Source organism: Larimichthys crocea, chromosome XIII (assembly GCF_000972845.2).
Source record: "Larimichthys crocea isolate SSNF chromosome XIII, L_crocea_2.0, whole genome shotgun sequence".
In the NCBI taxonomy this organism is placed as follows: domain Eukaryota; kingdom Metazoa; phylum Chordata; class Actinopteri; family Sciaenidae; genus Larimichthys; species Larimichthys crocea.
This window is the reverse complement of record NC_040023.1, coordinates 33226625-33240520: the sequence shown is the minus strand read 5'-3', so window position 1 is coordinate 33240520 and position 13896 is coordinate 33226625. Positions and strand designations below refer to the sequence as shown.

The 13896-nt window shown below is 40.1% G+C and overlaps 2 protein-coding genes across 3 annotated transcripts in view; both read right to left on the bottom strand.

The window, feature by feature from the left end:
* Positions 1-84: 84 nt before the first annotated feature.
* The window catches only part of LOC109142286 (membrane-spanning 4-domains subfamily A member 8-like), a 20551-nt gene continuing 6739 nt past the window's right edge, over positions 85-13896 (bottom strand). For both annotated transcript variants that reach the window (XM_027287065.1, XM_027287064.1), the window contains 6 exons: positions 2759-2953; positions 2403-2519; positions 2102-2158; positions 1789-1995; positions 1350-1472; positions 85-559 (listed from right to left, as the gene is read on the bottom strand). In XM_027287065.1, coding sequence (XP_027142866.1) covers positions 488-559; positions 1350-1472; positions 1789-1995; positions 2102-2158; positions 2403-2519; positions 2759-2935 — 753 coding nt within the window. In that variant the 5' untranslated portion in view covers positions 2936-2953 and the 3' untranslated portion in view covers positions 85-487. The remainder of the gene's footprint in view (positions 560-1349; positions 1473-1788; positions 1996-2101; positions 2159-2402; positions 2520-2758; positions 2954-13896) is intronic.
* Positions 5400-13896, bottom strand: part of LOC113747372 (membrane-spanning 4-domains subfamily A member 8-like) — an 18258-nt gene continuing 9761 nt past the window's right edge. The window contains exons 6-7 of the mRNA XM_027287063.1: positions 5748-5870; positions 5400-5477 (exon numbers count right to left, since the gene is read on the bottom strand). Of these exons, the coding sequence (XP_027142864.1) occupies positions 5418-5477; positions 5748-5870 (183 nt within the window). The 3' untranslated portion in view covers positions 5400-5417. The remainder of the gene's footprint in view (positions 5478-5747; positions 5871-13896) is intronic.

Below are 13896 nucleotides of genomic sequence, written 5' to 3'. Positions count from 1 at the left end.
TCATAGATAGATAGATAGACAGACAGACAGACAGACAGACAGACAGACAGATAGATAGATAGCAGAAATACAAACAATGAAATGTTTCATAGCAAATCAAATGCTTTTATTGCTTTAATATTGTACCATAGCAAGTAAAAATACAATCCATTAGTGCCACAAACACGTGTATGAACCTCCCTTTTACCCAAATGTAACAACACACTGACTGTAAAGGCACATTACTCAATAGAAAGGTACAATGAACCGAATATATTAAAACAAATAAACATCAACAGAGAATAAAATGGACAGCAGCATATAGAGTTTAGTGTAGATCATTACCTAAAATATGAGCACAACTCTTTTTAAGCAACCCACGTAGAAAAAGACCAAAAGTTTGACCGACCAGATACTTTATGTAAATCATGGACTTTACAGAACAAAAGGTCAGTGGTGTACATTCACAGGATTATAGTAACAGATGATAATAAAGCATCATTTTCATTTAGACTGTCACCATAAGGTTATTGGTGACGTCCTCCAACAGAGGTTTGAAGGGTTCTGGGTCATCAGTGCTCTGAAAGAGAAAAATAAGATCAGAAAAGAACATAACATTTTTCTAATGCATTTTTTAAAGATATAGTTTTGTTTGGAAAATGACTTTCTAACAAAGAGATGAGAAGATCAATTCCACTGTCAAACTAACTCTGAAGCTACAGCCAACAGGTGATAAGCTCAGCCTTGAAACATTTGGAAACAGCTAGTCTGGCTCGTCCCAAAGGTTTCGTGTTGAATCTTTCCTGGGTTAACAACAGGTTCAACAGTAAGATGTGATATTGAGTACTCTATGTTGAGAAGGTCACCCACTCGGCCCATAGACTGCACCATCTAACATGCATGTGCAGGCTGTGGCTTTGTGCATGCAGTCCCCATGTTACCCTGGACCGATGACATTGTAGCAATGATGCGCCTTAGTTGACTAAACAGTTTTCAGGCTCCCCTTTTTCAGTTGCGACTGTTCTGGCGGACACTGCTGCCACATCGTTAGTTTGTAGCTCAGTGGAGTTTTGTTGGACTTCTGGATTTATACTTCATCTTCCCTATTCTGGACTGTGTTTTTTCCCCTTTACATATTCTATGTGCATCATACACAAACTTAGACAGGATTTCCACCTCTAACAATAAAATGAATGGCAAGAATCAAGTATGTGAGAGTGTCATTGGATTGGACGGATTACCACCATCATCTTCATTGTTCTTACCGGACAAACTGTGCAGGTGTGCAGCCAAACAACAAACATCCAGAATCATTCTCATAGAGGTCTCAAGTTTGGTGATCGGAAGCCAACACCTTTTTTATACTCTACCTTGTTTTCTTTCTTCTCTCTGCTGCTCAGAGCCTTGATCCCCAACACAACAGAGCCCATGCTGACGGAAAGCTCCAGGACCGACAGGACAATCAGCACAGCAGTGATGCCTCTAAGAAGCATCTGGAGGTGCAGAAACGCAATTTAACTTTTTTTTTTTTATTTAGCTTGAATAATATTAGACTTTGTTCTTGATCCGGCCCACATCACCACAGTCTAAATACAAAACCTCTGTTCAAATGCAGCGCCTGATTTGGTCTGAATCTGGTCTAAGTCTTGTTTGATTGTGATGTGGTTGTGGAGCACTCTGCTATTAAATACTGTCAAAGGGCGATTCACACCAAATCAGGCGATATTTACCCATTCATTTCAATGGTGGTAGTCAGTTTAGGCTGTGCCTCTATTTTACACTCATCAGTTATACATTTGCCACACTTACCTGAATCAGTGCGTGGCCCTGTAAGCATTTCTCTCTCATGATGTCCTCATGAGGAGATGGAGTATTGTATCGTGAATAGTAATCAGAGTAATCATAAGATGGACATGGTTGCCAAAAACTAATTAAGGTTATTTCTATGGTGTAGAGTACGATGGCTGTAAGGGCAAAAGCAACTCCTGCTAGATTGAGAATCACACTGAGGATGACCTAAAATACAAGAAAACACCACACCAGGTGATAAACAGCATGCAGTACACTTCTTTTTACAGCAATGAAAGACAACATGAGGATGTTATAAAGCTGAACTACTCACCAGACATGGACTTGGGCACTTCTCGGACAAAATGCTCATGGCACCGAATAATATAATCTAGAGAAAAGACAAAAAACAACACAAACACTGTTATTCTCACCGTCATTTTGCCAATCAAATTAGCTTTGATTGGACCTGATACAGATCCATACAGAGTGTGTATCCAGACTGTCCAGTGATCAGGTCCAATAAAGTTATATTTGTCTTCGCTCTCGCTCTGGGGGAGACTTTGGAGTATACATGTGTACATTTGTGAAGAAAAAGAGAATTACAAATACAAATACAACATTAGCTTACTTACCAGTGCTCCTAACCAAAAAGGAAATCCGATATCCCTCATCCTCCAAGAGATACCATCACCACTAAAGAGGATTGCTCCGAGGCCAATGTTGAGCAACCCAACCATAATATGCAGAGCCTGTGGAGGAGGACACACAGTATAAACAACAGAACACCTGCACAGTATAACTGCACTTACCAGGTGACACTTAAAGTTAATTGGAGAGCTGCCCTGTGCTACAGAACATACTGTTATTGTTTCATTGTTTTCTGTCAATCTAGTCAACAGATCAAGAATTAGTTCTTAGTATTTCATAGTTTTTCACTACTCACTCAAAGTTGACAGAGCAACTTCAATCATACAAGGTTGTAACTCACCCCGAGTACAGACTGAGAACTTTTCTGGACTCTCTTCAAGTGCTGAGACACGGAGAAGCACACAGGACTGTAACAAAGGCCCTTCAGGATTTGGCACAGTGGAGGACAAGAACTTTGGGGATCAGTGGTCAAAGTGAACACAGTGACCCCATCAGCCTTGGCCATGGTCACAGACATCCTGCCTGCTTCTGTAGACTGAAAAAGACACAAGTATAGATCAACTATAAATCTGCTAAATCAGGTCATGGCTGCTGTTCCTTTAAATTTAAACTCACTTACCAATCTTTATTCAAACTGACAAACCAGTTTTACAACACTGGTTTGTTTTCTATTTGCCCGTGCTACAGGTTCACCTAGATAATGAACTCTCGCTTTGTGAAATGGCCGCTCAAGAAGTGAATCTGGGAGTTATTTTCTGACAAGCTCACAGTATTTCCAAACCCCTGACGGCAAAGGACTGTTACAATTATTCACAACACAGTTTTTACTACGTGTTTTACAAACGTAAAAGTCCCAGCTGATTGTTTCATTGGTTAAGTTGGGTGTATTTTGGTTTTCAGCACACTGACACACTTTCTCTCCTGTAAAGTCACCTACTTTCCAGTGGTGTGTACTCTGAAATATTCACTTGTAAACAAACTTTAGAGCACTGAAAAAGGATGCGTTCACTTACGTAGATAACAGCGGTGGACTTCATACATGATAATGAATAATTGTAATTAGGCTTCAATCTGCTGCTTTAAAAGTGTTCCATGAATCATACATAGAAATAAACTTACCTTGTTGTGTTTGTTGGAGAAGAAGCGAAATGAATGTACCCAGTCAACAGAACGTTGGTGTTTTGTAGGTGCTTTGACAGTGTTTGGAATGAAAGAGGAAGAGAATTAGTGTTAACCTTGTTCCCAGACGTACCTCCCTCCATAAGGAAGTTATAGGAGAAACTTAACCCTGTGCTGACTATTCAGAGATCTGAACAAAAATAAAATGAAAGACTTTGTTTTTTAGCTCTCATTTGCTCTCACACGCACAACGCCACATGATGTCGCAAGTTTTGAGGAAGAGTGCAGTTGGCATGCTGACAGCAGGATATACCACAGAGCTGTTGCCCGTGAATTGAATGTTCATTTCTCTACCATAAGGCGTTTCAGAGAATTTGGCAGTACATCCAACCGGCCTCACAACCGCAGACCACGTGTAACCCACATCAGCCCAGGACCTCCACATCCGAGCATGTTCACCTCCAAGATCGTCTGAGGACCAGCCACTCGGACAGCTGCTACACAATCGGTTTGCATAACCAAAGAATTTCTGCACAAACTGTCAGAAACCGTCTCAGGGAAGCTCCTCTGCATGCTCGTCGTCCTCATCGGGGTCTCAAACTGACTCCGTTCATCATCGATAACTGGCACGTTGGAGAGGTGTTCTCTCATGGATGAATCCCGTTTTCACTGTTCAGGGTAGATGGCAGACAGCGTGTGGTGGGTGAGTGGTTTTTTTGATGTCGTGTTGTGGATTGAGTGGCCCATGGTGGTGGTGAGGTTATGGTATGGGCAGGCGTATTTAACGGACGACGAACACAGGTGAATTTTATTGATGGCATTGCGATTGCAAAGAGAACCGTGACGAGATCCGAGGCCATTGTTGTGCCATTCATCCACGACATCACCTCATGTTGTAGCATGATAATGCACGGCCCCATGTTGCAAGGATCTGTACCAGTTCCTGGAAACTGAAAAACATCCCAGTTCTTGCCATGGCCAGCCCACCCACTGAGCATGTTTGGGATGCTCTGGATCGCCGTTATACGAAAGCGTGGTCCAGTTCCTGCCAATATCCAGCAACTTCGCACAGCCATTGAAGAGGAGTGGACCAACATTCCATCAACAACCTTAAACAACTCTATGCAAAGGAGATGTGTTGCACTGTGTGAGGCAAAATGTGGTCACACCAATATACTGGACTGGTTTTCTGACCCACCAATAAAACAAAACTGCACATTTCGAGTGGCCTTTTATGGGTGGCCAGCCCTAAGGCACACCTGTGCAAATATTCATGCCGTCTAATCAGAATCCTGATATGCCACCTGTGAGGTGGGATGGATTATCTCGCCAAGGAGAAGTGCTCACTATCACAGATTTACAGATTGTGAACAATATTTGAGAGAAATTGTTATTTTGTGTAGAGAAAATGTTTTAGATCTTTGAGTTCAGCTAATGAAAAAACTGGGAGCAAAAACAAAAGGTGTTGCATTTATATTTTGTTCAGTGCAGCTAACAAAAATACAAACAATGAATGTTTCATAGCAAATCAGATGGTTTTATTGCTTTAATATTGTACCATAGCAAGCAAAACTCAATCCATTAGTGCCACAAACACGTGTATGAACCTCCCTTTACCCAATGTAACAAACACTGACTGTAAAGGCACATTACTCAATAGAGAGGTACAATAAACCGAATATATTAAAAAAAAATAACATCAAACAGAGAAGAAATGGAAAGCACACTCTTTTTAAGCAACCCACGTAGAAAAGAACCAAAGTTTGACCGACCAGATACTTATGTAACTCATGGACTTTACAGAACAAAAAGTCAGTGGTGTACATCACAGGATTATAGTAACAGCTGATAATAAAGCATCATTTCATTTAGACTGTCCATCATAATGTTATTGGTGACGTCCTCCAGCAGGGTTTGCAGGATTCTGGGTCATCAGTGCTCTGAAAGAGAAAAATAAGATCAGAAAAGAACATAACATTTTCTAATGCATTTTTTAAAGATATAGTTTGTTTGGAAAATGACTTTCAACAAAGAGATGAGAAGATCATATTCCACTGTCAAACTGACTCTGACGCTACGCCCACGGTGATAAGCTCAGCCTGGAAACATTTGGAAACAGCTAGTCTGGCTCGTCCCAACGTTTTGTGTTGAATCTTTCCTGGGTTAACACAACAGGTTTCAACAGTAAGATGTGATTTTGAGTACTCTACCTTGTTTTCTTTCTTCTCACTGCTCCTCAGAGCCTTGATCCCCAAGACGGCAGAGCTGATGCTGACACAGAGCTCCAGGACTGATAGGACAATCAGCACAGCAATGATGCCTCTACGAATCATCTGAAGAGATACAAAAAGTATTTTATTGTTTTTATTTAGCTTGAATAACATTAGACTTTGTTCTTGATCGGCCCACATCACCACAGTCTAATAACAAACCTCTGTTAAAGCAGGCGCCTGATTTGGTCTGAATCTGGTCTAAGTCTTGTTTGATGGTGATGTGGTGTTTGCGGAGCTCTCTGCTATTCAAATACTGTCAAAGGGCGATTCAACCAAATCAGGCGATATTTACCCATTCATTTCAATGGGGTAGTCAGTTTAGGCTGTGCCTCTATTTACACTCATCAGTTATACAACATGTGCCACACTTACCAGAAGCATAGTGGCCTCCAAGCATTTCTCTCTCATGATGTCCTGATGAGGAAGATGGGAGTATTGTATACCGAATAGCGATATCATCCCACATCCACAAAGCCCTGTGTCATGTCCATACTATTGCGGTAGAGTACGATGGCTGTAATGGCAAGGCAACTCTCGCTAGATGGAAGAACACACTGAGGTGACCTAAACATACAGAAAACACACACCAGGTGATAAACAGCATGCAGTACACTCTTTTTACAGCAATGAAGACAACATGAGGGAGTTATAAAGCTGAACTACTCACCAGACATGGGACTTGGGCGCTTCTCGGACAAAATGCTCATGGCACCGAATAACATAACTAGAGACAAGACAAAAACAAATCTGTGAACTTCCATTCTTCAACAAACCCGTATTCTCACCGTCATTTTGCCAATCAATTTGCTTCGAGTGGCCTGATACATCTAGACAAGTGTGTATCCAACTGTCCGTGATCAGCTCCAATAAAGTTTTATTGTCTTCACTCAGCTTACTTACCAGTGCTCCTGACCAACAAAGGTAATCCCGATATTCCTCATCCCCAATAGATACCATCACCACTAAGAGAATTCTCCGAGCCAATGTTGAGACCCCAGCCATAATATGCAGAGCCTGTGGAGGAGGACACCAGTCTAAACAACGAAAACCTGCACAGTATAACTTGCACTTACCAGGTGACACTTAAAGTTAATTGGGAGCTGCCCTGTACTACAGAACATACTGTTATTGTTTCATGTTTTCTTCTAGTCATCACACAGATCAAGAACTTAGTTCTTAGTATTTTCATAGTTTTTCACTACTCACTCAAAGTTGACAGAGCAAACTTCATCATCATACAGCGGTTGTAACTCCCCGAGTACAGGACTGAGAACTTTCTGGACTCTCTTCACGTGCTGAGACACAGAGAAGCACACAGGACTGTAACAAAGGCCCTCAGGATTTGGCACAGTGGAGGACAAGAACTTTGGGATCAGTGGTCAAAGTGGAACACAGTGGACCCATCAGCCTTGGCCATGGTCACAGACATCCCTGCCTTCTGTAAACTGAAAAAGACACAAGTATAGATCAACTATAAATCTGCTAAATCAGGTCATGGCTGCTGTTCCTTTAAACCTTAAAACTCACTGACCAATCTTTATTCAAACTGACAAAAGTTTACAACACTGGTTGTTTCTATGGTGCCGTGCACAGGTTCACCTAGATAATGAACTCTCGCTTTGGAAATGGCCGCTCAAGAAGTGAATCTGGGAGTCGATTTTCTGACAAGCTTTTTTTTTTTTTTTTTTTCCCAACATCTTTTTATTGTTTTCAAGTATAACAAAGAAATACAAATAAATACAATACATGCCGCGAACAAACATGTCAACTCCCATCCCCGGTCTTTAAAAGTTTTCAGATCTTGGTTGTGTAGCAGTTAGCGAGTTCCTTATATAAAACATAATAGTAAAAAAAATTAAATAATATAAAACAAACATAGTTATTGATGATATAATGACTGCAAAGCACTACGTTACATGTCCCCAGACTCTCCATTACATGAGACCAAATCAGTCTTGATACATAGCTAATAAAGGGGGTCCCAGAATCTGTGGAAAATTATGTTGTTGGTGTCTTATTGTATATGTAATTTCTCTAAAGGGAGATTGAAGACAGTTGCGACAACCACCTCTTCACACTTGGGCCTGATGTTTTTCCAAGAGAGGGCTATTACTCCTCTTGCCATTAGCGCACTTAATCTACAATAGTCGTTGATGCTTTAAACTTCAAATTATCTGGATACAGACCAAATAAAAACAAATGTGGAACTAGGGATATTTGAATGTGTAAAAATATTTTGAATACATTTTTTATTTCTTGCCAGAATTTTTGTATTTTTGTACATTGACAGATACAGTGGAAAATGTCCCTTTTCCTTCCACATTTAATACAAATACAGGTTAGCAACGTTATATTTTGTGAAGTTTTTCTGGAAGTAATATAACGTTCGCATCAACCAGTTGTTCTGTAGTATTTTCAGGCGTGTTTAGTAGTTCTTGTGTGCTCGAGCGCATGCCCTCGACCCACTTTTCTACTGAGATGCCCTCCTGTAGATGCTTCCCTCCATGCCCCCCTAGCCTCCTGCTGATGTTTCTGTACTTCCATCTACTGGCATTTATACATTTTGGATATTAGACCCCTCCCTAGACAATCCATATTTTAGTAATTTTTCTACCTGGACTTTCTAGGGCTGCTAATGTTTGGCTTTTGGTTGTGTTATAATGAAAATTCTCAAACTGTAGGTATTTTAAAATGGTACGGGTAGGAATTAAATTAATCAGCTATTTCCAAAATGACATCAGCACTTTTTGTGAGGTGGAAAGGTCCCTATGGTTGCCAGTCCTTTATTGCCCAAGATTTTAACCCCCCATTGTTTTGACGGAGGAAGGAGTAATCCCATATAGGGCTGAAAATAAGAGGGTGGGTGGTTTCTCTCAGATATAAACTGACAAACTACAATCAGATTTATTTTCACAATTAGGGTGTTTTTGGTGTTGTTTTTTTAAGATTTAATGTTTGCTGATACAGGTATATGGGGGGGCGCAGATCTAGGTGTAGTTCTTCCATTCCTTTCCAGAGGAGGAACATCATTTTGCAAAAATAAAAAACAGATTGTTCTGAATTGAGCCGCCCAATAGTACCAGAGAGGGCAGGGACACTTGAGTCCCCTCTGTCATAAGGTAAATACAGTAGTGAGAGTCGTGTCCGGGACGTCTATTATTCCACAAGAATCTAACAAACAGTCCTTTAGGCCGATGTGAACAGGTTGCTTGGAGAGGAAGTGGAAGGTTTGAAAACAAATACAACAATTTGGCATATATTTGTTTTAAGGACGTCTATTTTTCCTATTAGTGACATAGGTATGGGTGTCCACCTTTTTCAAATAATTTTGCGATTTGCGTGTAGTATGGATCTAATATGGCTACAATATGTCTACGTTGTGGGATATTTGAATACCTAGATATGTGAATCAGTCCACAATTTTAAATTGAGTGGCTGTTTTAGAGGGGTTTTTACTTTCTCTAACTGATTTTAAAAGGATTTGATGATTTTGATTTGTTTAATTTATACCTGAGTCTTCCCCAAATATATTAAGGAGTTCTAATAATTCAAGAATGGATTTTTCCAACTTCTTATGGAATATGATTACGTCATCTCAAAGACCGAGCCAGGCGGTGTTTCCGTCGTCCAATGATATACCTGTTATAATTTGGTGGTGTTCTAAGTTGGCGTATTTTTGGTTTTCAGCACACCTGACACACTTCTCTCCTGTAAAGTCACCTACTTTCCAGTCAGCTTGAACCTGAAATATTCACTTGTAAAACAAACTTTATGAGACTGAAAACGGATGTGGTTCACTGACTGTAATAACCAGCGGTGGACGTTATACATGATAATGGACTTAATGTAAATTAGGGCTTCAAAGGTACGTGCTGAGTGGAAAGAGTGTGGTTCCACTAGTACCTACATAGAATAATAAACTTAACCGTGTGTTGGTGTTGTGGGAGAGAAGCAAAAATGAAGTGTATCAGAACAGAAACGTGGGTCGGTTGTTGGTAGGGTTTGGGATCAGTGTTTGGAAAAAAGGAGGAGGACGCAGACAGTAGTTTCACTGTTTCAGAAAGTACAGATCCCTCGCGATAAGGAAGAGTATAGAGGAAAACGTTAAACCGTGTCGGCTGACGCACTTTCAGCTATCATCAAATATTTGAGATTGATAGCAGAAATACACACACAATGAAAGGTTTCATAGCATAAATCTGTGAGTGCTTTTTAGTTGCGTTAATATTGCCACCATCGCAAGTAAAAATACAATCCATTAGTGCCACACAACGGGTATGACACGCCCATTTACCCAATTGTAACAAACACACTGACTGTAAAAGGCACATTCACCAATAGAAAGGGTACAATAAACCCGAATATATAAAAACAAATTAACATCAAAGAACAATTAAAAATGGAAGCACAACTCTTTTCTAGACACCCACGTAGAAAAAAAAGAACAACAAACGTTATGATTCGACCCAGATACTTATAAAAAATGTTCCCAGGACTTATATCGAACAAAAAGTCATGGTTGTTCATCACAGGATTATAGTAACAGATGATAATAAAGCATCATTTTCATTGTTAGGACGGTAACATATATTGCGTATGGTGACAGCCTCCAACAGAGTTTTTGCCGGGTTTTGGGTATCAGTGGCTCGAAAGAGAAAAAAAAATAAGATCAGGAAAGAATCATAAAACAACGTTTTAGCATGTATGCTGTTTTAAAGATGAGTTTTTGGAAAACTTTCTACAAAGAGATGAGGTCAAGATCATCAATCACTGTAAAACTAATCTGAAGCTACAGCCCAAAGGTATAAGCCTAGCTTGAACATTTGGAACCAGGCTAGTTCGGGTGTCCCAAAGGTTTTCACGTGTTCGAAGCTTTTCCTGGGGTAACAACAGGTTCAACAGTAAGATGGGGGGTATTTTGAGACTCTAACTGTTTTCTCTTTCTTCTCCTTGCTCCTCAGAGCCTTGATCCCCCAAGACGGCAGAGCTGATGCTGGACAAGATCTCCAGGACCGACCGGACAATCGCACAGCATGATGCCTCTACGAAATCATCTGGAGGCGCCAACGCAATTCTACTTTGTTATTTACCTTGAATAACCTTAGACTTTGTTCTTGTCGGCCCCAGCACACGTCTAAATACAAAAACCTACTGTTCAAAGCCAGCAACTGATTTGGGTCGAATTGGTTCTCAGTCTTGTTTGATGGGGATTGTGGTGTGGAGCACTCGTCATTAAATACTGGCAAAAGGGGGATTACACAACCAAATCAGGCGATATTTACCCATTCATTTTCAATGGTGGTAGTCAGTTTAAGGTGGGCCTCTATTTTTACACTCCATCAGTTTACATTTGCCAACTTACCAGATGCAGTGCGGGCCTCCAAGAATTTCTACCTCTCATGATGTCCTGAGGAGGAAATGGAGTTTGGTAAGAGTAATAGCGATAATCATAACAACATCCACGCAAAGCCTGTGTAATGGATAACTATGTGTAGAGGACGATGAGTGTAGGGCAAAGCACTCCTGCTAGATTGAGACACTGAGGAGGACCTAAAATAAAGAAAAACCACACCAGGTGATAAACAGCATGCAGTAAACTTCTTTTTACAGCAGATGAAGACAAAATGAGGATGTTTATAATGAAAGCTAACACCACCAGACATGGACTTGGGACACTTCTCGGGACACAAAATGTTCATGGCACCAGAAAAACATAACTAGAGGAACAAGACAAAAAAAACGAATCTGTGAACCATCTTCACAAAAACACTGTTATCTCACCGTCATTTATCAATCAAATTAGCTTCGATTGGAACCTGATACAGATCATCATACAGAGTGTGTAATCCAGACTGTCCAGTGAATCAGCTCCAATAAAGTTTATATTCGGTCTTCGCTCTCAAGCTATCGCCAGCTCTGGAAAGGTAGAACTTTGGAGTAATACGTTGATGTGACAATTTTGTGAGAGAAAAGAGAATTACAAATACAAATACACAGTAGCTACTAACCAGTGCTGCACTAACCAAAAAGGTAATCTGCGATAAATCCCCCCTCTCCACCAAAGACATACCATCACCACCACAACTAAGAGATTGTGCTCCGAGGCATGTTGGAGCAAACCCAACCAGAATAGGCAGAGCCTGTGGAGGACGGAACACCAGTATAAACAAAAACAACACCTGCACAGATAAATAAACTGCCTTACCAGGTTAACACTTAAGTTTAATTGGAGAGCTGCCCTGTGCACAGAACATACTGTTTATTGTTTCAAGACTTGTTTTCTGTCAATCTAGTCAACAGATCAAGAATCTTAGGTTCTTAGTTGTCATAGTTTTTCACACTTATCTCCAAAAGTTGACAGAGCAACTTCAAGCATAACAAGGGGTTGTAACTCACACCGAGTACAGAGACATGAGAACTTTTTCCTGGAACTCTCGTCAGTGCTGAGACACAGAGCAGCAAAGTGCTGTAACAGAAGGCCACTATCAGAGATTGGCACAGTGGAGGCGACAAGATTTTGGGACAGAGGTCAAAGTGAAACACAGTGGACCCGCCATCAGCCTCCGTGGCTATGGTCACAGACATCCGCCTGCTTCTGTAGCACTGGAAAAAATGGACACAAGTAGAGATCAACGAAAATATCTGCACTAAAGACTGCATAGGTTATGCTGCTTTGTCCTTTAACCTTTAAAACTCACTTAACCAATCTTTATTCAAACTGACAAAAACCAATTTTTTACAACACTGGTTATGTTTTCTAAGTTTGCACAGTGTTAACATTACACTAACAAAGGAAACTATCGCTATTGATGAACTGCATCAAGAAGTGATCTGGAGGTTATTTTCCTTGACAAGCATCACAGTAATCACTCTATCCAAAAACCTGACTGCAAAGGACTGTTACAAATTAGATACAACACAAGTTTTTAACTTACAGTGTTTTACACACAAAAAAGTCACATCAGCTGAATTGTTTCAATTGGTAGTAAGGATGGTGTGAATTTTATGGTTTTCAGACACTCAACGTGTTCTCTCTTAAAGTTCATCCTATCTTCCAGTGAGCTGTGACTCGAAATATACCAGTTGTAAACAAACTTTATATTAGACATGAAAAGGATGCGTTCACTTACTGGAGATACGCGGGACTTATTCATACATGGGGGAAAAGAATAGATGACCATAATTGGTAATTAGGCTTCATCTGCGTGCTTTCAAAAGTGTTCCATGAATCATACATAGAACTAAAATAAACTTTACACTTGTTTTTTGTAGTTCTGTTTTAGAAGAACGAAAGAATGTACTCCAGGCAACAGAAAGTTGGGTGATTATGTGGGTTGTTTGGACAGTTTTTGAATAAAGAGGAAGAGAATTAGTGTTCACCAGTTCCAAGAATAACCCATCCCCTCCAGAGGGAAGTTATAGAGAACTTAACCCTGTGCTGACTATTCATGATCTGAAACAAAATATTTATAGATAGATAGATAGATAGATAGATAGATAGATAGATAGCTAGAATAGATAGATAGAATAGATAATACGATAGATAGATAGATAGATAGCTAGAATAGATAGATTAGAATAGATAGATAATGATAGCAAAATACAAACAAGTGAAATGTGTTCATAGGAAATCTTTGTGAGGCTTTTATTGCGTGTAATATTGCACCATCGCAAGTAACAATACAATCCGCATTAGTGCCACAAACAGTGTATGAACCTCCCTTTTACCCAAATGTAACACACACTGACTAGTAAAGGGCACATTAACGCAATAGAAAAGGTACAATGAACCAATATATTAAAACAAATAAACACAACAGAGAATAAATGGACAGCAGGCATATAGAGTTTAGTGTAGATCATTACCTAAAATATAAGCCAACGTCTTTTTAGCAACACCGTAGAACAAGACCAAAAGTTTGGATTGGACCAGATACTTGATGTAAATCAGGACGTTACGACAAAAAGTCAGTGGTGTACATTCACAGGATTATAGTAACAGAGGAAGAAGAAGCATCATGTTCATTTAGACTTGGTACACCATAAGGTTTATTGGTGACGTCCTCTAACAGAGTTTGAAGGGGTA